Source organism: Barbatula barbatula, assembly GCF_947034865.1.
Source record: "Barbatula barbatula genome assembly, chromosome: 10".
Classification (NCBI taxonomy): domain Eukaryota; kingdom Metazoa; phylum Chordata; class Actinopteri; order Cypriniformes; family Nemacheilidae; genus Barbatula; species Barbatula barbatula.
The window spans coordinates 15,425,067-15,450,675 of record NC_136773.1 but is presented as its reverse complement, the minus strand read 5'-3'; the positions used below and the strand labels follow the sequence as shown (position 1 = coordinate 15,450,675).

The 25,609-nt window shown below is 38.9% G+C and overlaps 1 protein-coding gene across 1 annotated transcript; it reads left to right on the top strand.

The window, feature by feature from the left end:
- Positions 1-13,586: 13,586 nt before the first annotated feature.
- rgma (repulsive guidance molecule BMP co-receptor a) lies at positions 13,587-25,106 on the top strand. The gene is made up of 4 exons (XM_079466471.1): positions 13,587-14,107; positions 15,811-15,926; positions 19,056-19,567; positions 21,767-25,106. The coding sequence occupies exons 1-4, from the start codon at positions 14,094-14,096 to the stop codon at positions 22,466-22,468; spliced, it is 1,344 nt and encodes a 447-aa protein (XP_079322597.1). The 5' UTR covers positions 13,587-14,093; the 3' UTR covers positions 22,469-25,106.
- Positions 25,107-25,609: the final 503 nt, after the last annotated feature.

The window sequence follows — 25,609 nt, the reverse complement described above, 5'->3', positions numbered from 1 at the left end:
GCTCCACACCAACCTTCCGGCCCACCCTTTACCCACTACCCTGAGCACCTCCATGTTGTTAGAAGATATCCACACTGTAACCTAAGATTTCGTACCTGCCACAGTGTTGCCGCTGAACAAAGAAAAAAGAGGAAAAAGAAAATACATGTCAAGGCTTGTTCTGCAAGCCTGCTATTCTGACACACACAAAGACAGCACTCGTCCAGGCTTTGTGTTTGGGATTACTAGAGCAGATATGCTAAATCCAACCAAACTGAGACTATGGCTTCTGTCTTATTATGGCTTCTCCATCGCACCATTTACAGGTACTGCCCATTCACCCCTTCACTGCAGTTAGAGTCTTTTCTCAATCACGGAGACGATGTCTGTCCATGAAAAGAGTCTGGACACTAAATCTTTCTTGTGGCATGGTGGAGGGGTATTACTGACAATACACGTGGGTTGGTAGGCGGGGCTGAGAGAATACATAATGTGTAACTGCTGACTAGTAGTATTAGTTTCTTTTGAAGGATCGTGTCTTACCCGTTTGAATAGAAATGTGCCTCTCCCTACATGCCCTTTAGAAATTTGAGTTTACGTTGTTGTAAAAATCATGTCGTTTAAATCCCCAGAAGGATTTAAGTGAATGCGGCATTCATGTCAATAGTGAGGCAGAGCTGGTATATGTAGTGCTTAATGAATGTAACATTTGTAATAACTTAATGCAAAACAAACTTAAAGTCATATTAGGTCTGTGCACGTTAAATTGAACCTCTACCTTCTTTTGAACCAGGCTTAGGTAGTTGCCAAATATTGGAAAATAAGACAATCAAATGACCTTAAACAGCTATTCCTTTTTCACATTGAGGCCTGATTTGGAAACAATTTTACAATAAAGTGGCTCACATTAGTGAAGCATGTCTTTTCTCGTTTATTCTCTCTGACGCATTAAATGTGCCGCTTTTGATAACTGGCTTCCCAATTCTGGTCGCATTCATTGTCACATTACTAACAAAAAATCATTTTGGCTATGTCAGCCTCCACTTGGAGTTCATCAGGTAGACCTGACAAAGCAAACAATTCATGAGGCTGATTTAGTGTATTGGGTTTACTCATGGCATGAAACCACAGCAGAGAGGTTATGAAGAGGAGCACAAGCTTGACTGAACACATATCTGTCATTTCAATAAATGTATTTGCACCTCAGATGAACTTTTACAAGTTTATTTGGCAAAGGTTGGTGAGGACGTAGAGAGATGAGGTGCTTTTAATGGTATGGCTTGCCAGTGTTCTTCTTTTGTCTATTACTCTCTAACACAAACACTCTTCATTTTTGTCTCTCTCTCTGTGTTTCCTTCTATGTTCCATTGGTTGCCTTTTTTAAATAGCATTTTATTCTCTTTTTTATGAGGGAGCCTCATTGCTTGTCAGATGCCTCGGTGTGATTGAAGGCTTCACCTTTATGTCAGTTAGCCGCATTGTGTTAAAGGATTTGCAGGTGCAAAGGGACGCCTTCATGAATGGAGTTAAAGGAAGGCGGTGCTTGAGTGTGTGTGTGAACCAACAAATGACAGCAATTTGTTTAAGCCATTTTTTCGAGTTTTTTTAAAGGAATAATTTAGCCAAAATATATAAATTCTGTCATAATTTAGTCTCCCTCATGTGGTTAAAACCCTGTATATGTCCCTTTCTTTTGTAGAACACAAAAGAAGATATTTTGAGAAATGTTTGAGTTGTTTTGTGTTCACAATAGAAGCCAATGGGGTCTCTAGTTGTATTAACATTGTATTAACATGTGCTGCAGAATTGAATGACCCAAAAGTGAATAAATGATGAAAGCATTCTCATTTTAGGCTGAGCTACCCCTTTAAATAAGTGCTGTGATCAAATGTTGGTTTGTAGTTAATAATCATACAGTCCATTCTGCATAAGTTAAACAAAATAATAAAATGTTTGATAATTCTGACTTAAACTAACCTTTGTTACAGGGTTTAAGTCTCAAGGATGAGAAATGTAGTCAACACTGTTGTGTAAAAACTGAGAAAAGGGGATGAGCCCTGCAGTGACATCCATCATCTGTTGAAATCTTAAGAAAGGTCGTTGACTGAAGTGAGTTGAGGTCTTTCTATCAAACAATTCAAGAACAGTGAAGATTCATTCTCCAGCCGTTTACTTAGCATCTCTCATACTTAATGCTACAAAAGCAGCCAACACCTTCCTTAAATATTGATAGAGATGCAAGGAAGAGGCAAGTATGGACAGCATCTGCAGCCCGGGCAGTTTCTAGCTGGCAGCAATGGAAGTGTGTGACTTTCTTATCTGAGTGTGAGCGTATCTGTGTGATTTCAAATTTCCTCTGTGTGGGCTGAGACGGCTGAAAGCTCACGATTTATTTTCAGAGCTCCATACTGACAGATATTGGCAGGAATGCCAATGTGTCACAAGAGCAGCTGTTTACACACTCGTGTGCAGACACATACATGATGTCATACACACATTTGCACAAATCAATAGGTTTAAATCGATAACGTATTTGGCAGAAATGATTTGTCCTCCACCTTTTTGAAACTCTGCCTAGCACGGTTTCTGGATGTGTTATAGCGTTCCTCCTCTTGCGGTTGGTGTTTGTGTGTGTGTGTGTGTGTGTGTATGCATACATTCCTTTGCCAAATGGAATAAAGGTGGTTCTTAACTGTGAGTGGTGGAGTTTAGATCAAGGCACTGCACTGTTAAAACAATATAACTTGCCAAACAGACTGATATAGCAGAGACTGCTTGTGCAGATCACCTTACCATCAAAAAAAATAAATAAATAACCAGAGTGACTGACTGCTGCAGGAAAAAAAACATGTGTTAACCATCTGGATAACTTGTAGCAAACGCTATGCATCCTGCCCTATGCTTAAGACAAAGGATTCATTTTAGTGCCTGCAAAGATTTTGCTAGTCTAATTTTTGCATTCAGGGTCGAAACTGCTGCTGTCTGTTTGTGTCGACGGGAAAACACTGTGGCCTGTGGTTACATAACATTATCCATCCTGCTTTTTCTCAGCTTTACAAGACCTAAGCACTAAGTGGGCTGAGAATATTTCTGCCGCACCGCTGTGTTTGAATTGGCATTCTCCTCCAGCTTTGAGAAGGCCAGTCTTGGCACTACAATACCCAAACACTTGTTTTAAACTTGTAGCGTGTTGCCTGAATACCAATCCAGGGAATTTGTATTGGCCTGAAGGTCGAAGCGCCCACACTTTACTTGTTTTGGATAAGAGAGTCCTTTTCAAAGGGATTTGCCAGGTATTGTTTCTGCAAGATTTTTTATTCATGTCATGGAGGAACCCTGGATTCGATGTTTTCCACGTGGCAAGAATAAAACAGCCTTCATCTGGGAGGGAAACAAAAGCGTGCGGACATCTGCCGAAATCAGTGGTGTTATAGATGTCCTGCTTAACGCTTAGAGATGCCACCTATCTCGAATTAGCAAGAACATATGTTTCAGTTGTTTAACCCAGTGTTTCCAAACAGTGAGGTGGTGAAGATCAAGTCTAGTCTCTATATATAGTGTGTTTAATTCAAGTCCATGGCGAGTAGACTAGACTGCATGTTGAAACAGGAGAGAGAATGGCAGCATGGCCTGCAGGCAACTGTGAGTCACTGGTATTATTTTGGCAATGGCAGTCGAGTTGGGCTTGTGCCTTTCTGTTTCAGCAACTTTTCACCCGAGCCAGGTTCTTTTTCTCAAGGCGTTCTCGCTGCTCTGCCCTGATAAATACACAAGAAAATATACTCATGCTGCAGATACTGTTTAGTCTGAAAAGGTTAAGAGCCTTTGGGGTATGGTAATAAAACATGACTGATATCTGCCAACTTAACTGCGCTGGCATCTGACACTACTTGTAAAAAAGGACATCTGCAACAAGTAGCTGCTATTTAAAGGTGCGCTGTGACTTACGGTATCAGGTTTGTCCGGTTCAACGTCATACCGTTGTCAACAGACACTAGAATAAAAACATTTACATGATACTCATCAGCACATATGGAAATCAATTCCATTGGACTTTTCAAGATGAAAAGTGCTACTGTAGCTATACCATATAACTGGTTATGTGTCTGTTCTCTTTACTGTTGTAATGTACAATTAAAGGGATAGTTCACCCAATAAGGAAAATACTGTTATCATTTACCCTCTTGACATTTCAAACCTGAATGACTTTCTTTCTTCTGCAGAACACAAAAGAAGATATTTTGAAGAATTTTGGTAACCGAGTGGCCGTACCTATTGACTCGCATTAGAAGCAATAGAAATTACACTTGTCTGCAATAGAAGTGAATGTTCAATAACCAGCATTCTTCAAAATATTGTTTTAATGTCCATTTTTGGGTGAATTATTCCTTTAATTAAAGTTGTTCCTTAAAGTTGTTGTTTTATGTATTTGTCTCTATTTGCATCGTGGGTGATAAATACTGGGGAGATATACATGCCACCCATAGTTATAATGCCTGATATGCCCCGAATCACAATACTTGGTGAGATCAGAAAATATTCTGATCTTTGTTACTCTTACGCCATGTAAAAATTATTGTTATTTTAAGCTTTGACATTTTTCAGCCAAGCCGTTGGTTGATATGCACAGCGTGTAGAGGTCTTGGATGGAGTTCAGTAGCCTATTATACAGTATATCTTTTTTAAATGCAAATCTTTAAGCTGTCTTCTGCACATTTAGATACATCTCAGCGGGGAGCTAACTGTGCCACAAATTACTTTCACATGCTTGTCATTTAGTGCCAGAATACCTTTTATGTTGTTTGTAGGTTTTACTCCATCTAAATCCGTTCCATTGAAGAAGGCAAACTGAAGCAATCACAGTGTAATTTTACTCCAAGTGATCAATAATAGTGTAATTTAGCTCATCGGAACTTTCCCTTTGAGTCAGGAAGGCTGGTAGGATATCTGTAAGTCATTTTCCAGTAATCATTTGTCAGTGGATTTTAATTCTTCTGGACCTCCACGGGGACATTTAAGCAGCCTGTTAATGACTCAGTGCATTCAACATAAACTAGTTGAACATCTCTCACCAAACTCTTCCCAGCCCACTAGACATTTTAATCCCTGCGAAATTGTTCCATTGTTACTGTTATAATAGCTAACGCTTAACTGCTTGATTAATTTATCCCTATAAAGACTGCTGAACAACTCCAAACTAAACCCATTTAAAATATACGTTATATAACATTTATTGGATCAAAACAATAATGGACCATATATTTAGCAGAATCCAAGATGTTAATCATTTAAAAAGTATTATTTGTACTGCCCTGATTAAGCTATTTTACATAACAGTTATTTATTATATATATAGAAACTCAGATTTCCATATTTTAATTTTTAAATCATTAAAATTATAATAAATCATTATAATTAGTTTAGTTAGTGTTTGTTACTGTGTTTTACAAATAACTAAATTTTATCATTTAAAACCTTTTTTTATTTGATGAAAAGTAAGACAAAACAGGGATTTGGACAACCAAGGTTTCGGAAGGACAGCGGCGATATACAACTATTACAAAAATCGATATTCAAGAATGAAACAGAACCAAAGGGATATCAACCTTAAGATGTAAATTGGTTTGTTTATTTCAAATTTATAATTTTATTGCCCTTCAGCAGTTACACAAGAAGTTATATTTTCGCACAAAACCAGCTAATAAACTGGGAATAAAGTTCATATCAAGCTATAATATAACTAGTTATTTCATGACTTAGTTATACATCGTTTTAGGTTTTTTAAATACCAATACATCATGAAGCAGATCTGAAATGTTTTGATGCTGCAGTGCTTTAGTGCCCTATAGGCTTTCAAAGCAGGCTGGTTTGTAGTTTATAGTCTTGTTAACTTACATGTAAACACTGTATGTTTGTTGCTTGGTTGATGCAATTCTTCTGAGGTGGGACTACTTCTTTAGGTGGATGAACATTTTTGTGACATGGACATAAATCTTGTGGTTGGAGTTTACATAACTTCCTTGAAAACAATGTTTTATTGATATATACACAACATCATCCCTTCAACCTCCCATCTGAAAGTAACCAGATTTTCTCCCTTAACAGATTTACAGGTTATGATATGAGTTGAAAGATCCTATAAAACATTGGACAGACATGGGTGGTAACCAATTGTATCACATTTATAATATGAAGTGCTATGGGTAGATTTTCAAAATAATTTGCCTGATACCAGTATTTCGGTTATAAGTGTATTTAACCTTGGCAATTGACTGCCTGCCAGTTGCAGTTGGGTTGGCAATAACCCAAAATATTAAGCTGATTCGGAATGAAAATATGCATTTAGAAAAGATTTGACTCTGTTGAGATCAAATAGAGTAGAGCTGATTCTAATTGATTTCTAAACTCTCTCAACAGGGAGATTCTGATTCAATTACGGCTCCAATCCATATCAAGCACTATGTTGAAACAGCAGTGTATTGAGCATACATTTTGCTGGTGGCGAGCTGAATTAACTTTTCTCATCAAAGTATGCAAAATATGGGCAACTCCCCATTTTGTTTATGTTTCTTGTTTGCCTATAATTAAAAGATTTTATCCAATTTGTTATACAGAGAAGTACTAACCAGTACAATTACTTTGAAAGGATATCCGCTATTCCACATATACATAAATGTACAGCGTTAAACACCTGCGCCACTGTAGAGCCTCTTAAAGTGGTGTTGGTTTTTATTTGGAACCTGAATACTTCATCTGAGGGCTCAGAGCCAAATACATCATTTTTGTCTGTTGCAGCTCTCAGAGCAGCTGCCATCTTCTGTCTGCCAGACACTGAAACTGTGAAGAATCATGAAGGGTCGATAATTGGCCCGCAGCTGTAGTTATTTTCACTGTGGAGCTCTGGCCTGTGACTGGACATTACAAAAGGAAGAAAAGGACTCACCCCTACAGCTGTGCATACAAGACCACTCCAGAGGACCCTCTTCCAATCTAACAACACGCCCATTAGAAACAGGGGAAAACTGACATGAACCTGACATGAATCACCACCTAGTTGCTTGTTGATTCTTATCTTTGTATGCCACATGTTGTTTATGACGATCTCTGGCTTCAGTAGCACAGTTGTGTGTGTGATTCATTTTAGTTTTTTAATGCAGTTAAACGTGTTACTACTTTGTACTTTCCAGTAGATAGATATTTTGTAATGATTCAAATAACATTTTGAACATCCTACAGGTACTGTAGATATAGGCTTTTTTTTATTTTGCTGTCACACCCTATAGCACACATAGTACAGTTTATTTGTCAACTACCGTATCTGCATATGGCCAGAAAACTAGTAAATTGTTCATGTACATGTATTACTGGTTATTTTGCACTTCGTGTTTATCTATTATCTATATTATTTATATTTAGTAAATTTTATGGTTTTGTCTTTCTATTGGGCTTTGTATGGGGCATTTGTGACAACACAGGTCAATGTCCCTTAGACACATCAGTCTTTTTCTTCCTGTAAACGGCAACGCATTTGCGCTTATTTGCAGACGGAGATTCACACTCTGCCGGCTCTTGTGCACAATACGCATGGTCCTCGATTTGATCAAAACTTCTAACAAAGAACGATATATACGATTATACGAATAAGCCAGATGACTACTACTAGTAAATTATTACTTTTCCTCCTCATACTACTACTACTTCTTTAGAGGTCTTTATAAACCTCTGAAGACATTGTTTTGTATATTTGATTGCATATCTGTCAACATACCGTCCACAAAAATCTTACACTGAACCTTTAAATTGCATGTCCTTGATTTGAAAGGCTTGCATATTACTTGATAATATATCGATTAAAGTCGTTATTTTGGTTTGTTTTCGCACATTAAGTATTCTCTGCGCTTCAAAAAATAACCGGAGCCACTATGAGCTAGTGGACCAATTTTACAATGTCTTCAGTTCTTTTCTGGACCTTGACAACAACTATAACCATGATATCTATGAGGAGGCCTGGAAATCTCTCGGATGTCACCTGAAATATCTTTATTTGTGTTCCGAAGATGCCGGAAGGGTCATGTGGGCGAGTAAAAAATAACTCAATTTAGCAGTTTAAGAGCCTACTTTTGTTATGCATCTTACACCCAACTTGCTGACGTGACGTTATATAAATTTTTATCAACTCTATTTTGCCTTTGGGATTATTTTAATTGCAGACCGTACTTGCCTCTAAGTGCAAAGCAGGAATTAAAAATACGCACAGCTCTTGGTGGACTGATATATCTAACATCTAAGAGTAGCTTTCCAGCCAGACGATGTTTACATAATGAGACGCCCCATTCCCCCATCTAAAAGGTGTCTGCTTATAAAGTATGCGCTGCTAAAGATTCACATCAATGCTGTCGTATCCTGATAAAGTGAATGTAATGATGCCTCCCAGGCCTCCCCATAAGAGACAAACCCTCAATCGCACAAATAGATCACAATTTTAAGTCTTGTGCAGTGCTTTTCTTTGTGCTGTGGGTAGCTCCATGCGAGCGCTCTTGTCTTCCTTTATATCAGTCATCTGTTTCTTTTTCATTTGCTCTCAAGGCCACACATTTAATTTTGTGTTTCATCAAGGAGGAAATTGCACGCCTGCGAGAAGAAGCCAAGGTGATGTAGGTGCACCGAGACACGGTGCACCACTGAATCCTTTCCTCTTTAATTCAGCAAACGTTGCTGATGCATTATGCATGTCTAGGCAGTCATCAGTGGGGTCTCGGCACAGCAAGTCTATGTATTGTGTGTTTGCGTGTGTGCGTAATATACTGGAGGGTTTGGGAAAAGCAAATAACAATTTCTGGTTATTTGGTCTGTGAATCATTAAAGCAGATTTAAATGTTGGGATGTGAATTAGCAAATCTCTTATTTGATGCACTCAGTCAGTACATAAAGTATAGCGTGTTCACAAAATAGTGCATTTAAGTGATGTAGATATACGTTCAAGAAAGTTTAATGTTTGTCTTTACAATAAGGTTGTATGCATTCACTAACATTAACAAAGAAGCTAAAAAAAACTATATTATGTATTGTTTATCAAAAAATAGCCAATAAAAATAGTTGATGTTGATTTTCAAAATGTGTTAGTAAATGCTGAAATGATCATGAACTAAAAATAATAAATGCTTTAGAAGTATTGTTCATTGTTAGTTCATGTTAACTAATGTTAACAAACAAAGCCTTGTTGTAAAGTGTTGCTATGTTTGTCTAAGAACTTCTCTTATTTAGTCCATTTCGTTATGAAATCTCTTAAAAAATATACTGCTTTAAATGTTGATGTACAATTTGGTTTCAATATAGTTAAAAAATGTAGAATTCCCATTGCTGTGTATACGGGTAGAGAAATAGGCTTGTGGTGCAGATGGTTTAGTTGCACCATTCACAAGATTCGCATAATAGGACTAGGTGTTATAATCCCACTATTTAAGCATGTTTGAATTGCTATTGCATTGTAGCTCTCCTCTGTGTTTTGGGGGGGATAAATGATTATAGAAATACATAGCATATTTAATATTATCTTTCCTTCCTATTATCAAAGAGACATCTCATGAGTTGTGTCCGATCCCATTTTCATCACATCCATTATCCTGTGAAAGATGCCTTTTGGTGAGTTGCTGGTTATAATGCCCTTTGTATGGTTCCCATCAATGTCGACACATGGTCAGTTGTGCACCTCAGGCTCATTGGGTGTTTCGGCCCTTTATCACAAGACATCCTCAGCTAAAGGATGCCCACCGCAGGTTGGGTGTGTGTCGCATTGTAACAAGGTCATCTTGCAGCCATGCGGTGTCCATCCGCCTCAACCACAGCCATTGGCTTCTACTTTCCGCACCATTGGCCAGTTCTTGATTGTCCTCCACTGGACCTGTCCACTGAACCCCACTTCCTTAGTCATTTACCTCATCCAGATAAGTGGCTGCAGCCTCAAGAACACTTGCTTTGCTGGTAGCTTGGTGGCATCATACCTGAACGCAACCATTCACGCCAACCCGTTGGCTAAGGCTGTTCCAGCCCCACTTGCAAAAATGTGCATGCTTAATGTCCCCGGTTCCGTATGACATGACATTATTTGGGCTGTGGTTTAAAAAAATAGGAAATAAGTGGGAGATACTAGCCAGCCAAATCTTGATTCCTCCATCAGCTTTGGTTACAATCAAGCCCCTCTTTTATTGTCCCTTCAGACTCACCTCTAAAGACAACTTGATGGAGCTGCCAATTTCACACTGATTTTTCCCCAGAGTTCAGCTGTGACCATTAAACTTTACCAAGCATCCTTCAATTGATCACGTTTCCACTCGAATAGATTTTCCAATACTCACAGACAACTATGACACAAAACTGTTCACCGGGTATGCATAATTAATAGGAGTCTATTTAATTCTAATATGTTAAACAATCCGATCATTAATGATCATTTGTGCTAATGAAATCATTTAAACCTTGTATTTTTAGATATGGTCATACCTAAGCAATTATAATCACTTGCCGCCTATTCTAGAGGATTAGGTTAATGCATTATGCATGAAGTCTAAAGTAGAGGGATTATCCAGATCTGCGCTTTGGGAGAAAGAGATAAATGAAGGTAGTTATTTCACTTGGCACAGCAATCACAGATAGGGGGTTCCAAGCAGGCAGTTCTGACATATTTGTTTGCAGTTTGTCTACGACATGCTTTGCTTCATTTCTTATAAATTATTGCCGAATCACTGAAGAACCTCATGTGCTGGACATGGCAACAGAGTCAGTCTGGGATTCTAGTCAATCTCTGAAGTTGTCGAGTCAATTTGCCTGAAGTGAAAGTAGTTTTGAACTTTCAGACTCTCATTCTGCCACAGCAATTGTTTTGCAGATGAGAACAGAAGAGGGGGATTTTGTGTCATTGTGAACGCTGTCTGTAGAATGCTAAAAGAGCTAGTGCTCTCTGCCTGTGTACAAAATGGGGTTTTATGAATTCATAAAAAAAGTCCAACACCATTTGCTTAAAAGCAATTTGTTTGATCGAGGTCATGTCAGGATGAGAATTTTTTGCTATTGTTAGTCAGATGATAAGAAGGGTGATAAATGTGACAAATCTGTTTGCTTAACAGTGCTGTACAGCTAATAACTAATAGGAATGTCCCTTAAGCACAAACAGGGCTGACTGAGAATGTAAACTAACCTGAATCCCTCAGTTCTGTCATCTTCAGAATTTATAAAGAGGAATGAGATTCCACTGATGTAATAAAATGCATTTATGAGGTCGCTGTTGTGTTGGTCATCACAAACAGTCCTGTTTGGAAATATTGTAAGTACAGTTTGAGTCAAGAAAATCACTTTCTAATATGTCAGGTTTTTAATACGTATCTAAAAAACCAAAATGACTCTGACATTTCTAAACACAGGATCTTTCCCATATAATTATTATATGCAGACAGAGGTTGAACCCAATTAACCTTAAAGGGACAGTTCACACAAAAATCTGAATTCTGTCTTAATGTGCTCACCCCAAATCTTTATAAATGTCTTTGTTCTGATGAACACAGAGAAAGATATTGAATATTGGCCATGGACTACCATGACCAAAATTGTATTTTTGGGTGAACTGTCCCTTTAAATTGCTTCGTTATCCGCATATGTTTGTACACTTTCAAAAGAAAACAGCAGAATGGGACCCAAAGCATTTTTCCAAGCACATGTCACTTTCAGGCAAGGTGTTAGCAAATGAGCATTTGAAACTACACAAACTCCATTATTGCTGCGTTGAGCTGTGAAGATAACACGGCAACAACCCTGTTAAACTCTCCAAGCTGCTGTTTGAATAGCTAGTGTGGACATTCACTAGTCCACATATACGTTGATAAACCTTCTGACCTCTAACAAAGGGTCAAAATGCCAGTCCAGCCATTATTTTAACTTATCTCCCTAATTACACTTTACACAATAGAAATAAGATTAAACCTTCCTTTGATCGTGTTTTTGGTATTCTTGTATGCGTTCCTTCAAAATGTAACCACGCTTTAGATTATAGCGTCAGTAAAGCAAACAATTCATTAAAATAAATGTTGTTTAGATTCAAGCGCTGTGCCCATTCTTTTTCCTTTTACGACACAAAGTGGAAAATGAATGGTTTTCAGCTTGATCTGGATCACATGGTCACTTTCCATAATTACGGGCTGAAAAGCTTCACTCTCTGGCAAGTCTCATCCTCACCTCAGGTTCTGTTATCGCAGCCAGAGGTTTAAAATATGCCTAGAACTGACAGAACGCCTATAATGAGTTACATAAAAACATAATGAGATTGGCCCTGACAGGATTCAGTCAAGAAGCAAATGAAAGGAAATCAACAGAGAGCAAAAAGGAGGGGTCTTATCGATTTTTCTCTTTTTTTCTGCTGTGGTAAAAACGATAACTGATTGTATCTGTTTTCATGTCTGAATGAGTGACCACCGAAACATATTGAAGTCTATGTGCTTGACCGAAATTTATTAAATTGCTTTTCTTCCTCATTCAGCACAAGTGTGACACTCTGATGTCAGAGTCATATTGCATTTCTATTTTCACTTACTTTGTTTTCTCTGTCAATTACATACATATGGCACGGAATGTACAAGTTACAATGTCTGCCGAACATGGTTGTCAATTGAGCTTTTCTGTTTGCCCTTGCACCCCCCTTTTCTTGTCCTCCACCAGCTGTGTTTGAGGTGAATGTCCAGCATCCGGCTGTTCTAAAGCCATTTTCTTCACACCAGGGTGGAAGCCTCTCCCTTGGAAACTAGCAGATCAATGTAAAAGCGATACCCATCCAGCAACTAAAATATAATCATGTAACAAATAAAGCCTCAATTTTTTGTGTCGTTGAGTATACACTATTGACTCCCATTTTATTTATTTTCCTTAGGGCAATAAGGGGGGGGGGGGGTCGAGATCTGCTCGGTTACTGACATTCTGCCAAATATCTTCCCTTGTGTTTATCAGAACAAAGAAATGAGTAAATGATGACAGAATTTTCATCACTTTAAGAGTAGCAAACACACTTCAGGTACCAGCACATGACTCAGAGAAGCTGTTTCTAGCACTTACATTTCTTTCTGGATCGATGCCATTTACATTTAGATTGTCTAATTACCTTTTTTGTATCCTGAGTGGTTTTAGTGTTTAGAGATTTGCATGACAGTGCTTGTGTTGCACATGCTATGCATATTTCTAAAGGCAATAATAACAAAAAAACATGTGAAATATTTGAATTACTCGTAAATAAATAATAATTGTAAATATGATTTATATTGAATAATAGATGCATCATTAGGCCTATAATTTACACTTAGTCATTAAGCAGACGCTAAAGCGACTTAAAAAGAGTTCGGGGAGCAATAAGCGATATGTCATAAAAGAGCAATAGTACAATTGGTGCTAATACACCTAATATAAATAGACTCGTTAGGATGACATCAACGTGTTGAACAGTTGGTCATGTTTACTTGAGACTCGGTTTGTAAAAGGTAACCCTGAATTCAGTGGTTGGGAGTTTTGCGACTGCAGCGGCGTCACGCAGCGCGGATCATTGTGTCTCACACTTTCAAACTAGTCATTTCACAACACTGAGGCGAGGAAACGAGCCAGCGCTATCAACAGTGCTGCCCCGAGGGCTCTTCCTACTGAAGTCCCGAGAGCCGGAGAAGGAATTTGGGAATACAGCAGCAAAATGAAGAACACTATTGATGGCAATAGAGCTTCGCGAGGTTTCCTTTTGAATCGTTAATGTCTCGCTAAACTGGTTGACGGATTCTACCCTCATTCCCCGAGCGCCGGGACACGGATGAAAATAACATCAGACACCGCAAGTAGATTAGCAATCCTTAGATAAAAGACTTAGTCTATCTCGCTATTAAAATTATCGGGGAGTGTTATAAACACAAGAGGGACAACATGCAGGGGCGACAGCAGAGTTCAACCTCTGTTTTAACAACGATGTATAGATTTAAATAGGATTTCGGATTACTGATACAAGACACGCCAGCACGCGCTTCGATTCGGATCCTACCCACAAGCTTCATCCCGGTTCTGCAAAAAAACTCAACCCAAAAGTATTGAAGAGCTCCATGCATTCGAAAAGGTTGGTATGTTTTGAAGACATATGTAACAAAACAACGCAACTTCGGTTATTTTAAATGCATTACTCTTGCATATTGAAGTATATAGTATATAGGCAGCATTTAACTTTAATAGTTTTTTTTACTGTTATTGATAGCGAGTTTGTTAGTTAGTCAGCATTATATTACGAGCAGTAACATTGTTTTTCTAATCTAAAAGGATATCCTACATTGTGGTTACTTTCAGTAATAATTCAACATAAATTACTTATAAAAATCAATTTCCCTGTTTAATTTTATATGTCAGAGATATTACCATCACTATATAGGCAAATTTGCTGTTTTGTGGTCATTTGCTGTAGCCCCCCAAAAATATGATTGTCTGATTTTTTTCTTCTCTCACCTTAGCAGAAACTAAAGACGTTGCATTTGAACTATAAGTGATAAAATAGTTGTTTTTTCCAAAACGTTATGCACGAGTATAAAAATCTGGAGATATCGTTCATTCTTCACCACTGTGCAAGCGCCATCTGTTGGATTGCAACAGCTGACCCCCAAACAAACCACACAGAACAGTCACTTTCCCTACACTTCATCCTTCACTAAGTGACTTGGCTTGTTAACATTCCAGAGTTTAAAGGGAATTTTAGGATCTATTTTTCTATTTTATATCGAATGATACGTCATCTTTTTGGTGAGCAGTATCTTTATATTGTACAATTTATAGTTGATTTCCAAGCAATCCAGTTATATTTACATAAATAAGAGTAGTTCCATGAACACGGTTTGTGCTGCAGTAATGTGTGTTTTGGACATTTTTTTCATGCTAATGCAATGCAGTGCATTCGACCATTCAAGAGATCTGTCTGATTCTTACACGCTGTTAAAATTGAGTGCAGAAAGTTGTTAAATAGATAATGCCTTTATTTCGACGAATATGTGTGATGCCTAGGAAGTGCCTTTAACATGGTCGTGCGTTATGATGTTACAGTTTAGATATGAGGGGCGTAGATATCTTTCCCATTACTAATTATAAATACGTTTTAATGGCTGATAAAAGCATGTCTCCCCGCACCATGCCCTCCCTAAAATCAATATACTGTTTGTATACGTTAAGCATAAATGTCAATGTAAATCATTTAACATTATGCAAAAAAAGATTAAAGCACGAACTGTCCCCTTTTCATTCAAATAAACATTTAATGGGTGAAATAAACAGTGTATACTACACATTTGTATGGATTCATTATTTGATCTGTTGACGGTTCTTTTGCATTTAGATGTTCGTGTATACATATTTCCACTTTTTGTAAACTGCAGAATTGAAATCGCATACACATTGCATGTAGTATTATTCACATCTTTGTTTTTAGTATCAGGCTGTCTATTAAAGAGAAACAAGCGATACGTTCATTTGCACGGGTTCTCAGCTTACAATGCGAACGGCGAAGTAGTTTTCAAAGCGTAATTTGAAACTAGTGAAGGGTTGGTGGCGAAACAGCGACTTCTTATTGGTGCTGTTCACAGTATAGGCTGCACCCTCTTGACACCAGCGAACTGGAAGATCGATGGCATGTTTCTAGCGAGGCTTTGGGAATGTGTGAACACGGAGAAGAATACCAATGCCAAACGTGCACACATTTCGGAGTGTTGCGGTACTTCAGCAACTTATAATCAAAGGGAAAGTCGCAGTGCTCTGAATCCTTCACTTTGTTGGTTTGACTAGGGAGAGGAGAGGAGCGCTGTCCCGTGCTGGATGGATGGTTATGGGGAAAGGAGCAGGACTATCGGCGCTAGAAGTCTGCGAGTTCCTTGTGGTGTTTCTCTGTCTGTTTCCAACAGGTAAGAAAAATGCATATCATAACAAATCTGATGTATTCGGAATCTGGGTGTGTAAAACGAAGACGTGTGTATATGTCTATGCATTTGTCGAGTTGTTAATGTAGCCTAGTGGCTACAACGTAACAAAAACAACGCACACTCGGAGCAGTTAAACGTGTTGTAATAAGGCGGACAATTACATACTTTGTTACTTGGTTGCAAATTAAACGCAGTTGGGTGTACTTAGTTTTGTTTAGTCATTGCCCAATTATGTTTTGAGAAAACGTATAATCTAGAACTTGTCCGTGTACATTACTTGATAAATATACGTGATTTGTTGAATGATGTTATTGTTTGCAGCATTTCAATTCGTTTCACAGACTGAACTAAGATATAAAAAAATGCAAATATTTTTTCTGTTTATGCGCAGTTATTATATAAACATGTTACAGTCAACATTGTTTTAGGGATGTTGTTTAAAATGTGATGTAATGTTATACAATGGGGTTCGGTTCGGGTTTGCATTAATGCAGTGTTTCCCACAGCACTGTTGTGTTTGGGGGAGGGGAAGCGAACCCGCGTTACTGGCGCTTTCTCAACATCTATAACATGCCTTCACTCTTCATTCGTTGTATTTGTGAGGGCCACATCCACACAAAATCCCCACAAACATTGGCTTAAAAACACAGAATGGCAAAGACCGTTTTTACTAAATCTTATCGAATTATAAAAAAATACTTGTACAAATAGTTGTTGAAAAGTCAAAGGTGTGTGTATGGTTTTTGTTATAAGGGGTCTGGATATGTGTGATGATTAATTAATTTGTATCTCAGCATAATGGAATTTACATGGAAATGGTGTTGGGCTCTGTGAAGGTTCAGTTGTATGCAGTGTTCAGTTTGATTTCATACTCTGTGTCTCAACCCCTTTCAAGTAATTGAATGGTCAACAAAGGACAATCGCACAAGCGCTAGTCGTCGACATCTTAAATTAGCTCATTGTCTCTTATCAGATGGATGATAAATGCCCTGTGTTGCTGGTAGGTGGAAGGTGTGTGTGTGTAACAGGCATAAATGATAGGTGTGTAAGCATTTTGAAACAAAAAGTTTGAGTTGTGAAGAAAAACATCAAGTGTACCGTAGGCTTTTAAAGTTGTGTGTTGATGTTTCTTTGTAGAGTAAAGCACCCAGAAGGAGTTATGTGTTTTTAGTTAGCATATCCTCAGATTCACTGAATGTCATTGTTTTATTAAACACAAAAGATCCCCTTTAAATGATAAAAAATACATGATTTAAAAGCCTCCCGCCTTCAACTCTTGTAATCTGAGGAAGGGGGAATGTGCTTTTGCATTTGATTATGGCCTTTTGCTCTGGACAGGTGGCTATCTCATATCCAGTTTGACCTGTGGAATGGTGAGATCTACCATGTGTTCCGCCCATTGGTCCTGGAGCCAGTTTCCCTCCAGAGATCCTGTTTCTTTAAGGCAGTCCTCAGCCCCCTTCTCTCCTGCCCTGTATGGCTGATGAAACTCTACCTAATCCCTTTACACAGGGCTAATTTATGACTCTGCTGGTTTCTTCTCAATGGCAAATTGCATTGTCTTCATTCAGGGTCTGCACCCGTCCCACGTGCACACAAACAGCTACCCTCTTCTTTTAAAGCCTTAGATATAATTTTTGAGATGTGCATTTGCCCTCGCTTCTTGAGGTCACTGACACCCACAGAGCTTTACTAAAAAGCCCCCCAGCGATCGCTTAGCAATGCAAAGAGACAGCACAAGGTGTGAATGTGTGTGAATTTGAAATTAGATGATTAGCACTTCTCAATAATATACTTTTGTCAATGTGAACTTGTCATGCTTCTTTCCCATTTGTTTTAGTGCTGCTACTCTGAATTGCACCTCAGACGATGTGTGAAATTACTATAAATTAGTCTGAGATCTGGAAATCTTTCAAGAGGTTTTCAATATAACATACAGTCATTTTGCAAGTATAAAGTGATGCCATTCATGGTAAGGTAATGAAGTTAGGTAAGCCTGTCAAGAGTTTATTACTTTGTAATGATGCCTATTTAGATGCGTAGTGATTTACGTTTGTATTTAAATAGCTGTTAAATGTTGGGCCCTTTACTGTTCTATAGGCATAATCTGAATATCTCATTAACATTTTTAATGTTTTGCATAAAACCAACAAATATTTATTTGCCTACTTTTTTAGCGTTTTATTTATTTATAGTTGTATTAAATATTTTTAGGCCACACCAAGCCAGAGCTTTCCCTATCCAATGTTTATTTTACCATTTCACTGTGTCATCTCAAGAAATATCTGTATACACACAAAACCGTTTAACCGACTCAAAACAATGTAGTATACACGCCAAATCAGTATGTGACGCTGTTATTCCTTCACACAGAGATAGAAGCATTTTCTTTCTAAGGTTTTCAGACTTATCACCTCTGGAACCCGGTTTAAAAATAAGCGGTTTCAGGCTCCCAACACGCCAAATCCATGTGGACGAAACAAAACCTTTATGTATACAGCTAAAAATGCGTTTCCGTGTGGATGGCCTATTGAAGGGCAACAAGACAACAATAGCGTGGCTTTATTGTACGTGATGAGGACTTAAACTTGATTGAAGTTGGCAAAACACAGAGTCTTGAAACTTGGTTTGGAATGTTGCTTTTTATTACCAATGGAATTAAAGTTTTCTCCAGATGTGGATAGAATTTGTGCGTTGTTGTTAGCACCCAAAGCACAACTGACATTTACGAACAAAACATAATAAACCGACCTTTATTTATAGTTCAATACTGAAATAAGTTAAAAAGATGTGTATGTCTATATATAATGTATATATATAGCATATACAGTATGTATTAAATGTATAGTGTAATGTTTTCCTGTAGTGATGTTATAGCTAAGGTAAATCTATAAGAATGGCAGACGGTTTTGTCAAGAAAACAGAGATTTCACACTTCTGTTTCTCGAAAGTCTTTGTTTTATTTTAGCAGTTAGTTTATTCATTTGCAACTTTATCTCAATTTTATCTGTTTTGTCAGCTACTCTAAATTGATCCTTATTCTGATTTAGTTTACTCTAAGGTTGGTTTGCTCTTGGCAGTGTGTTAACTGCATCTCTCTTTTCTTTTCAGCAACTCTGCAGTGTAAGATCCTCAAGTGTAACTCCGAGTTCTGGGCCTCCAGTTCTGGCCCAGAAGAGGAGTTTTGCATCGCTCTGCGAGCTTATAACAACTGTGTCCGTCGAACTGCCCGTACATGCCGAGGAGACCTTGCCTACCATTCAGCTCAACATGGCATAGAGGATCTAATGAGCCAACACAACTGCTCCAAAGAAGGACCTACTAGCCAACCTCGTGCCCGCACACCCCCTCCCCCAGTCCAGCCACCTCCTCAAATAGACACCCATGTTCCATCAGATGGGCCAGAGGTGTGTCACTACGAGCGGAGTCTACTACGTAACGCCGCACCGCCCAATTACACCCATTGTGGCTTTTTTGGAGACCCACATCTCCGCACTTTCAACGATGACTTTCAGACCTGTAAAGTTGAGGGAGCCTGGCCACTGATTCACAATAAGTACCTGTCTGTGCAGGTTACAAACACACCGGTTGTCCCCGGGTCTTCTGCTACTGCGACCAGCAAGGTAATAATCTTTTTTGGCTGAACAAACGTATTGGATAGCATTTTTGGACAACTGTTTAATCATAGTGCCATCAAAAATGGTTCAGCAAAGTTAGGGGTGGATTGCAATTCAGTTCTAGCAATTCAAATCGATTCACAAATATAAAAAAAAGATTATAAATGCTTTAAGTAAATATAATAACGTGGTGTCATCGTAACAAAAAAGTAAACCGCGAGAGATTTGCAACACCCGGTCCAGTTAGAGAGTGCACACCTCACGCAGAGATACAGCAGAGCATACACGAGCAGTAGAGAAAGAGAAAACCATTCAGCCCTGTTGTACTAAACTTCAATATAAACGAAAATCTTTCTCTGCATCTACTCTGTGCAGCTTCAAAGTGTGCTCAATTCACCATACCAGAGTTTGTTAGCCAGATCACGCGCACTGCACAAGACAAATACAGTAATATTGTCAAAATCACCTCTCTTACGTGTATCTGTCAGTTAAAAAAATGTGACTGCCGTTTAACATGTGGCACAAATGAATCGCGTTTATTTACTATTATACACTTGTTTTAATGTCTGACTCAAGAATTTATTCTGAAGCGAATCGTGACCCTAAGAGTCTGAATTGAATCATGAGGGACCAAACAATTCCCACCCCTAGTAAAAGTGTGGTTTAACCAGTGGGAAGAAAAGGCAGGCCCTGAGTACATACTCTAGTTAACATTTGGAGCGGTTCCACAGATGATTTGATAAGCGAAACAATTGATGAAAATCTGTTAAAGAATTTTGTTAGGGAATGCCAGAAGTTACAGAGGTTATAACAGTTACCCAGACTCTTTCATTTTTTAGGCTGCCAAGACTAATGTTACTATATCTGTTGCAGTCTTTGCAATTGTTTGCTTGTAATTTACAAGCCTTGTTGTTTTAACTAAGTGCACAGTCCTTACAGGAAACTGGCGATATTTTCTCTGCCTTAGTTGGCCCTCATAAATTATCATTGTTTTGCTTTACGGTACATTGGATAAAGTGGGGAGCTGCCTTAGAATTAGCCCAAGGTCGAAGCACGAGAATGAGTTTACGTGTTCGATTGTAGAATCCTATTTTTTGATGTCCAGTTTTAACTTTTTGAGCTCCTTTTAGAGGCCCCTGTTGTAAAGCAGTGAGGGTGGGAGAAAAACACAAGAACTTTGTACTCAGTCAAATAAAAAACAGACCAATTTTCCATCATCAGAAACCTCTAATGATTCATCATTAAGTAGATGGACCCAGAGTTTTTTTCTCATAGGCGGTAAAGGGATAATGATATTTTTCTAAACCTAGCTAGTTTTAAATAAATGATAGCGTCTCAGAGGTTGCTCAGCTCGGACAAAAGTGAAAACAAGTCTGCAAGCAGATGGCACCTGTGCAAACAAGACGTCTCTTGTTTATTGATAGGCCCTTTGCTTTAAACAAGCTCTCGCTGTACTGTGAAGAACTAGCCTTGGGTGGGTAGCGCTAACCGGGGGCAGATGACAGCAGCATTAGTGATTATAGGGTGGTTTGGTTTAACTGACTCTCCACTCAAATCGGCTACAAACGCACACATATCACCGTCCCCCTTCACCCAAGATCAGAGCAGCCAGGACATCCCGAGGTCACACATGTGTCAGCAGTCCATTGGCCTCCTAATGGCGGCTTGCTGGAAGAGTCAGAGGTAGGAGCAGCCTTCTCTAATTAGCCCGTGTGCAGGCTGTGCTCTCTAGCTGGCGCAAATCCACTCCCTGGAGCTGAATCTGGGGTTCACAGGCAGGCTCTGAGCAGCATGAATGGATTGTCTTTGTGTCTACATACTGAGGCCTGCTGTAACATAGACTGGACCTGTGTTTCTCCAGAGTGCGTTTACATTGGCCCCCTGTATCTTGAGCTGCTGTTGAAATGTGACATAACGAAAGCTGCTGGCTTGGAGGGTCCGCACTACACAATCCTTTGGTTCTATAAAGACAAGGCACAGTTATGTTGCGTGAAATACTTAGCCACCATCTTTTGACATTTGCAATAGTGCATGAAAAACTTCATGTCCTTGGCTTCACTTTGTTGTCTTAACAACTGTGGCGTATTTCACAACAAGTAAAAACATTGTTCACTGAAGCTGTAGCTAGAAGTATTTACTTCTTAATAAAACTGATATGATGTAAATAGTTTGTTCTTATTTTTCCTTTTTCTCTCTTTATCACAGCTAACAATCATTTTCAAGAACTTTCAAGAGTGTGTAGACCAGAAGATGTACCATGCAGAGACAGATGAACTACCAGCTGCTTTTGCTGATGGTTCAAAGAATGGAGGTGACCGCCACGGGGCAAACACCCTACGTGTGGTGGAGAAGGTGCCTGGTCAACATGTGGAGATTCAGGCACGATACATCGGCACCACTATTGTAGTTCGGCAAGTTGGTCGCTACCTCACCTTTGCCGTGCGTATGCCCGAGGAGGTGGTTCATTCAGTGGAGGACCAGGACAATCAGGATCTTTACCTCTGCTTGCATGGTTGCCCTGCCAACCAGCGAATTGACTTTAGGACCTTCAGAGCACGGGCCGCAGAGAGCCACGGCTTGGGCAGAGGTCGACCTGGAAGTCCTCCACATGGCTTCACCTACCAGTCAGCCATGGCCAAGTGCAAAGAGCGTCTACCTGTCGAGGATTTATACTTCCAGTCATGTGTTTTTGATCTGCTGTCTTCTGGAGACATCAACTTCACCATGGCTGCCTACTATGCTTTTGAGGATGTTAAAATGCTCCACTCCAACAAAGACAAGTACCACATATTTGAAAAGGATACGATATTCGACTCTGCCACCAAACAATTTCGTTCTAGCTTCTTTGTCCTCTTCAGCCTTGTTACTACATGGTTGTGGACTGACTTGTGTTCCATTTGTCTGTAGTCACTCATTGTTAAAGATGATTGTAAGAAGCTGTATGCATGTGAAATGCTGCTCTCACCGTGTTGCATTCCATCAACCAGAGGCTGAGCTTCTCAGCCAGAACCTGAGCTTCTGCCGAGGGCTTTCACTCTGGTGTGTCTTCTGTGACGCTCATATATCGCCATCATCATGTATGTCTATTCATCAGACCCCAGAGTAGGAGCGTTCCTGCAGAGCCACCGGTCTCTATGGTCATCTTGCTGATCCTATAACTGCTCCGTGATGGGAAATGCAGTGCTGAGAGGTCCCGAGACACTGCTCAGATTAAGCCCTGCTGGTTCCCACCAGGGTGACATGCCACTGACAGGAGTAAGAGGGGAATGATCCTTTGCAGAAAAAAAGTTTGGAGATGTTTTTCTGTTCACTTGATGCCAAGTGAGAGGTGAAGTATGTGTCCCGGAGCAAGGCTGGAGGACATGACAGGAGCTTTTATTAATGTCTCCTAAGGATTGAGGGCCGCCAGGAGTCCTCTCTTTGAAGAAGCTCCAGCTTTGGAAAAGCGTTAGCTTTCTAGAGAAAGCCCCCTGGCCAAGGCCATGTCAGACTAGTAAGTCATGTTGGCTACAGTGGAGATTAATGGGCCATAACATCAGGCCTTTTGTATAGTTTGTCTGTGTGTGTGAGTAAATGAGAATGGTGGTGTGTGAGTGAGCAAATCATGTGTAATTGTGTGTGCGTGATTATATGAATGCTTGTTTGTGTCTGTGTGAAGTGTTTCATAATAGCTGTATATTGCACCCAGGGTCCTACTGTAGCTCTGGTGTGGTAGTTCATTGGTCAGTAAGACATTTTACTGCCTGCCAAGAGCTCTTCTCTACACTTTTATAAAAAACACATGTTCGTTATGTCAATCAAAGTGTCAGACTTAAATATACAACCACCCTGCTTAGTTGTTCTATATTGTATATATATTGTATTTTCTGTCAAATCTTATGTTTTCATTTAGTCCAAACTCATTTTCAGGCACATAGAGAACGATCTTTGTGTTTACAGAGTACAAGCAAAAATAATATAGTTTCATTAAAAACAAATAATCCAAGCCATACGGTCGTATGATAGAAGACAAAAAAAGAAATAAAAAAATTATGCTGTCAGATTGCAGTAAGTTACCTTACCTAACAATCAAGGAGAGCCAAGTTTCACATACAGCTTAAGCAGTTTGAGATGAGACCCACAAGCCCTATAGGCAGATCCATCAGTCATCCTTATGGCTTCTTAAAGAGTAACGCCTAGCTTTCCATTTCAAAAGGGTGTAGACGTGGCTGTGCTGTAGGCCTCGTTTAACACGCAACTCTGTAGATCTGTGAATTTATGGCAAAGGCTTTTTGCCAAAGAACAAGTTCTGGTGCCAACATTTCCCAAACAGCTGAATTTTCTCTTTCTAGCTTTCTCATGGGGCCTTTGTGGTTTACTTATGTATTTGGGCTCAAACCAGATGTCCTGATTGTGTATACTATTGTAAGGTGCTGCTAACTACATTGTGGTGCAGGGAGCTATTGAGGACATCTGCCATGACAGTTTGAAATGGAAGGCCTTTCTCTTAAGCCATTAGCTGGCGCAGGAGTATCTGCACCCAGTATTGTCCATAGCAGTAACAGTATTGTGACAAAATATATACGATACGTAGCGTCACTATTTCAGGGGTGGGACGTACCAAAATTGGCTTGTTTGTTAGATCCTAAGTCTAGATCAATTCTCTAGTTAATACTTTTCTCTTCAGCATTAGGTTGAAGCGCACGCCCAAACTAACAGGCCATGTCTAGAAAGTTTTTGGCAGATGAAGCCCAACTAACATCTTAATCAGATCATCATGGCCCTTTAATTCATGCAAACATTTGTCATGCTTTTCTCTTAACAGTGTTTGTTTTCTCTCAGTAAGAGGTTTTAACTATGAAATTATGGTTTAGATGCAATTATACATAAAGAATTCTTTGAGAGAGAGAACTGCTTCATGGTAATTTAATCTTACACTGTAAACACTTTGCAAGCCGTACTACTGCAAAGAAATATTGTGTTGGTGTAGTTCATGGCTTCAAAGAAATTTGAAAGTATACAAAATGATTGTAATGATGTGTGCTTAAGTGTGTTTGTGTTGCCAGTGCTTTTTGGATTTAAATGTGTAATGTGACATGTATATAAGTATGTGCGTGTTGGCAAAGAATATTTTGTGCTGTTTTTTATCAGAGGGTATGGTGAATTGTACCTTTAAATTTAAAGCGATATTGTGTTCACAAACACCACAATGACAGTAGGATCATATTTGGTACGATAATAAAAATGAGTTATCATGTCCTTAAGTAAATAATATGTAGGAAATGTGTGACTTGTGCTGTTTATGTGTTGTTTATAACAAAAGCACTTTATGTTTCGAAACGTTAACTTAGCTCTTACTTGGTTTTAACTTGATGGGGAGAGAGTTTATCAGATTTGTAACTACAGAAAAGTAATTGACAACATTTTCAAATGTATTAACGTTGAATGGGAGATGCCAGAAAGCTGTTTTTGTATGTAGGACTAAAGCGGTGCCACACACCACCTGTATATACTGTAACGTTAAATTATTTATTTGAAGACAAAATAAAGTGTCATGTTAAATTCTATTTGATGTGTGTATTATTGTATTGCGTTGCGCACCATTTGTTTGTTTATATTTTACCATGGAAATGTTTTACTATAGTCAAAGGCTTTCAGTGCAAGTGCTGTTCGTTGGTTAATACTGCCATCTGATGGTATTTTCGGTAAACGTTTATATTTTGAACCATTGAACCTATTATTTGTATTGATACAGAAAGCAAGAAGCAAAAAGAATATCTACAATTTCTTAGGTAATTCGCCATTTTGAATGAATAAATTACATGCGAGAAAAACGTACATCGAAGGAACGTACCATCACTCCAACCGTATTTCACTTAAATCCAATCTAATGCTATTAATATATTAAGTTAAATTTACATATATTTTTAAAATATCAGAAATATGGCATGAAACAAATTACCTCAGAAACCCCAGCCGTTCCTGTGTCTTGTGCGCGTGGGTGAGTCGAGCACGCGCTGGACAAACAACAAACCCGACGTGCGTTGGCACGTTTTTGCCTCTTTGGGA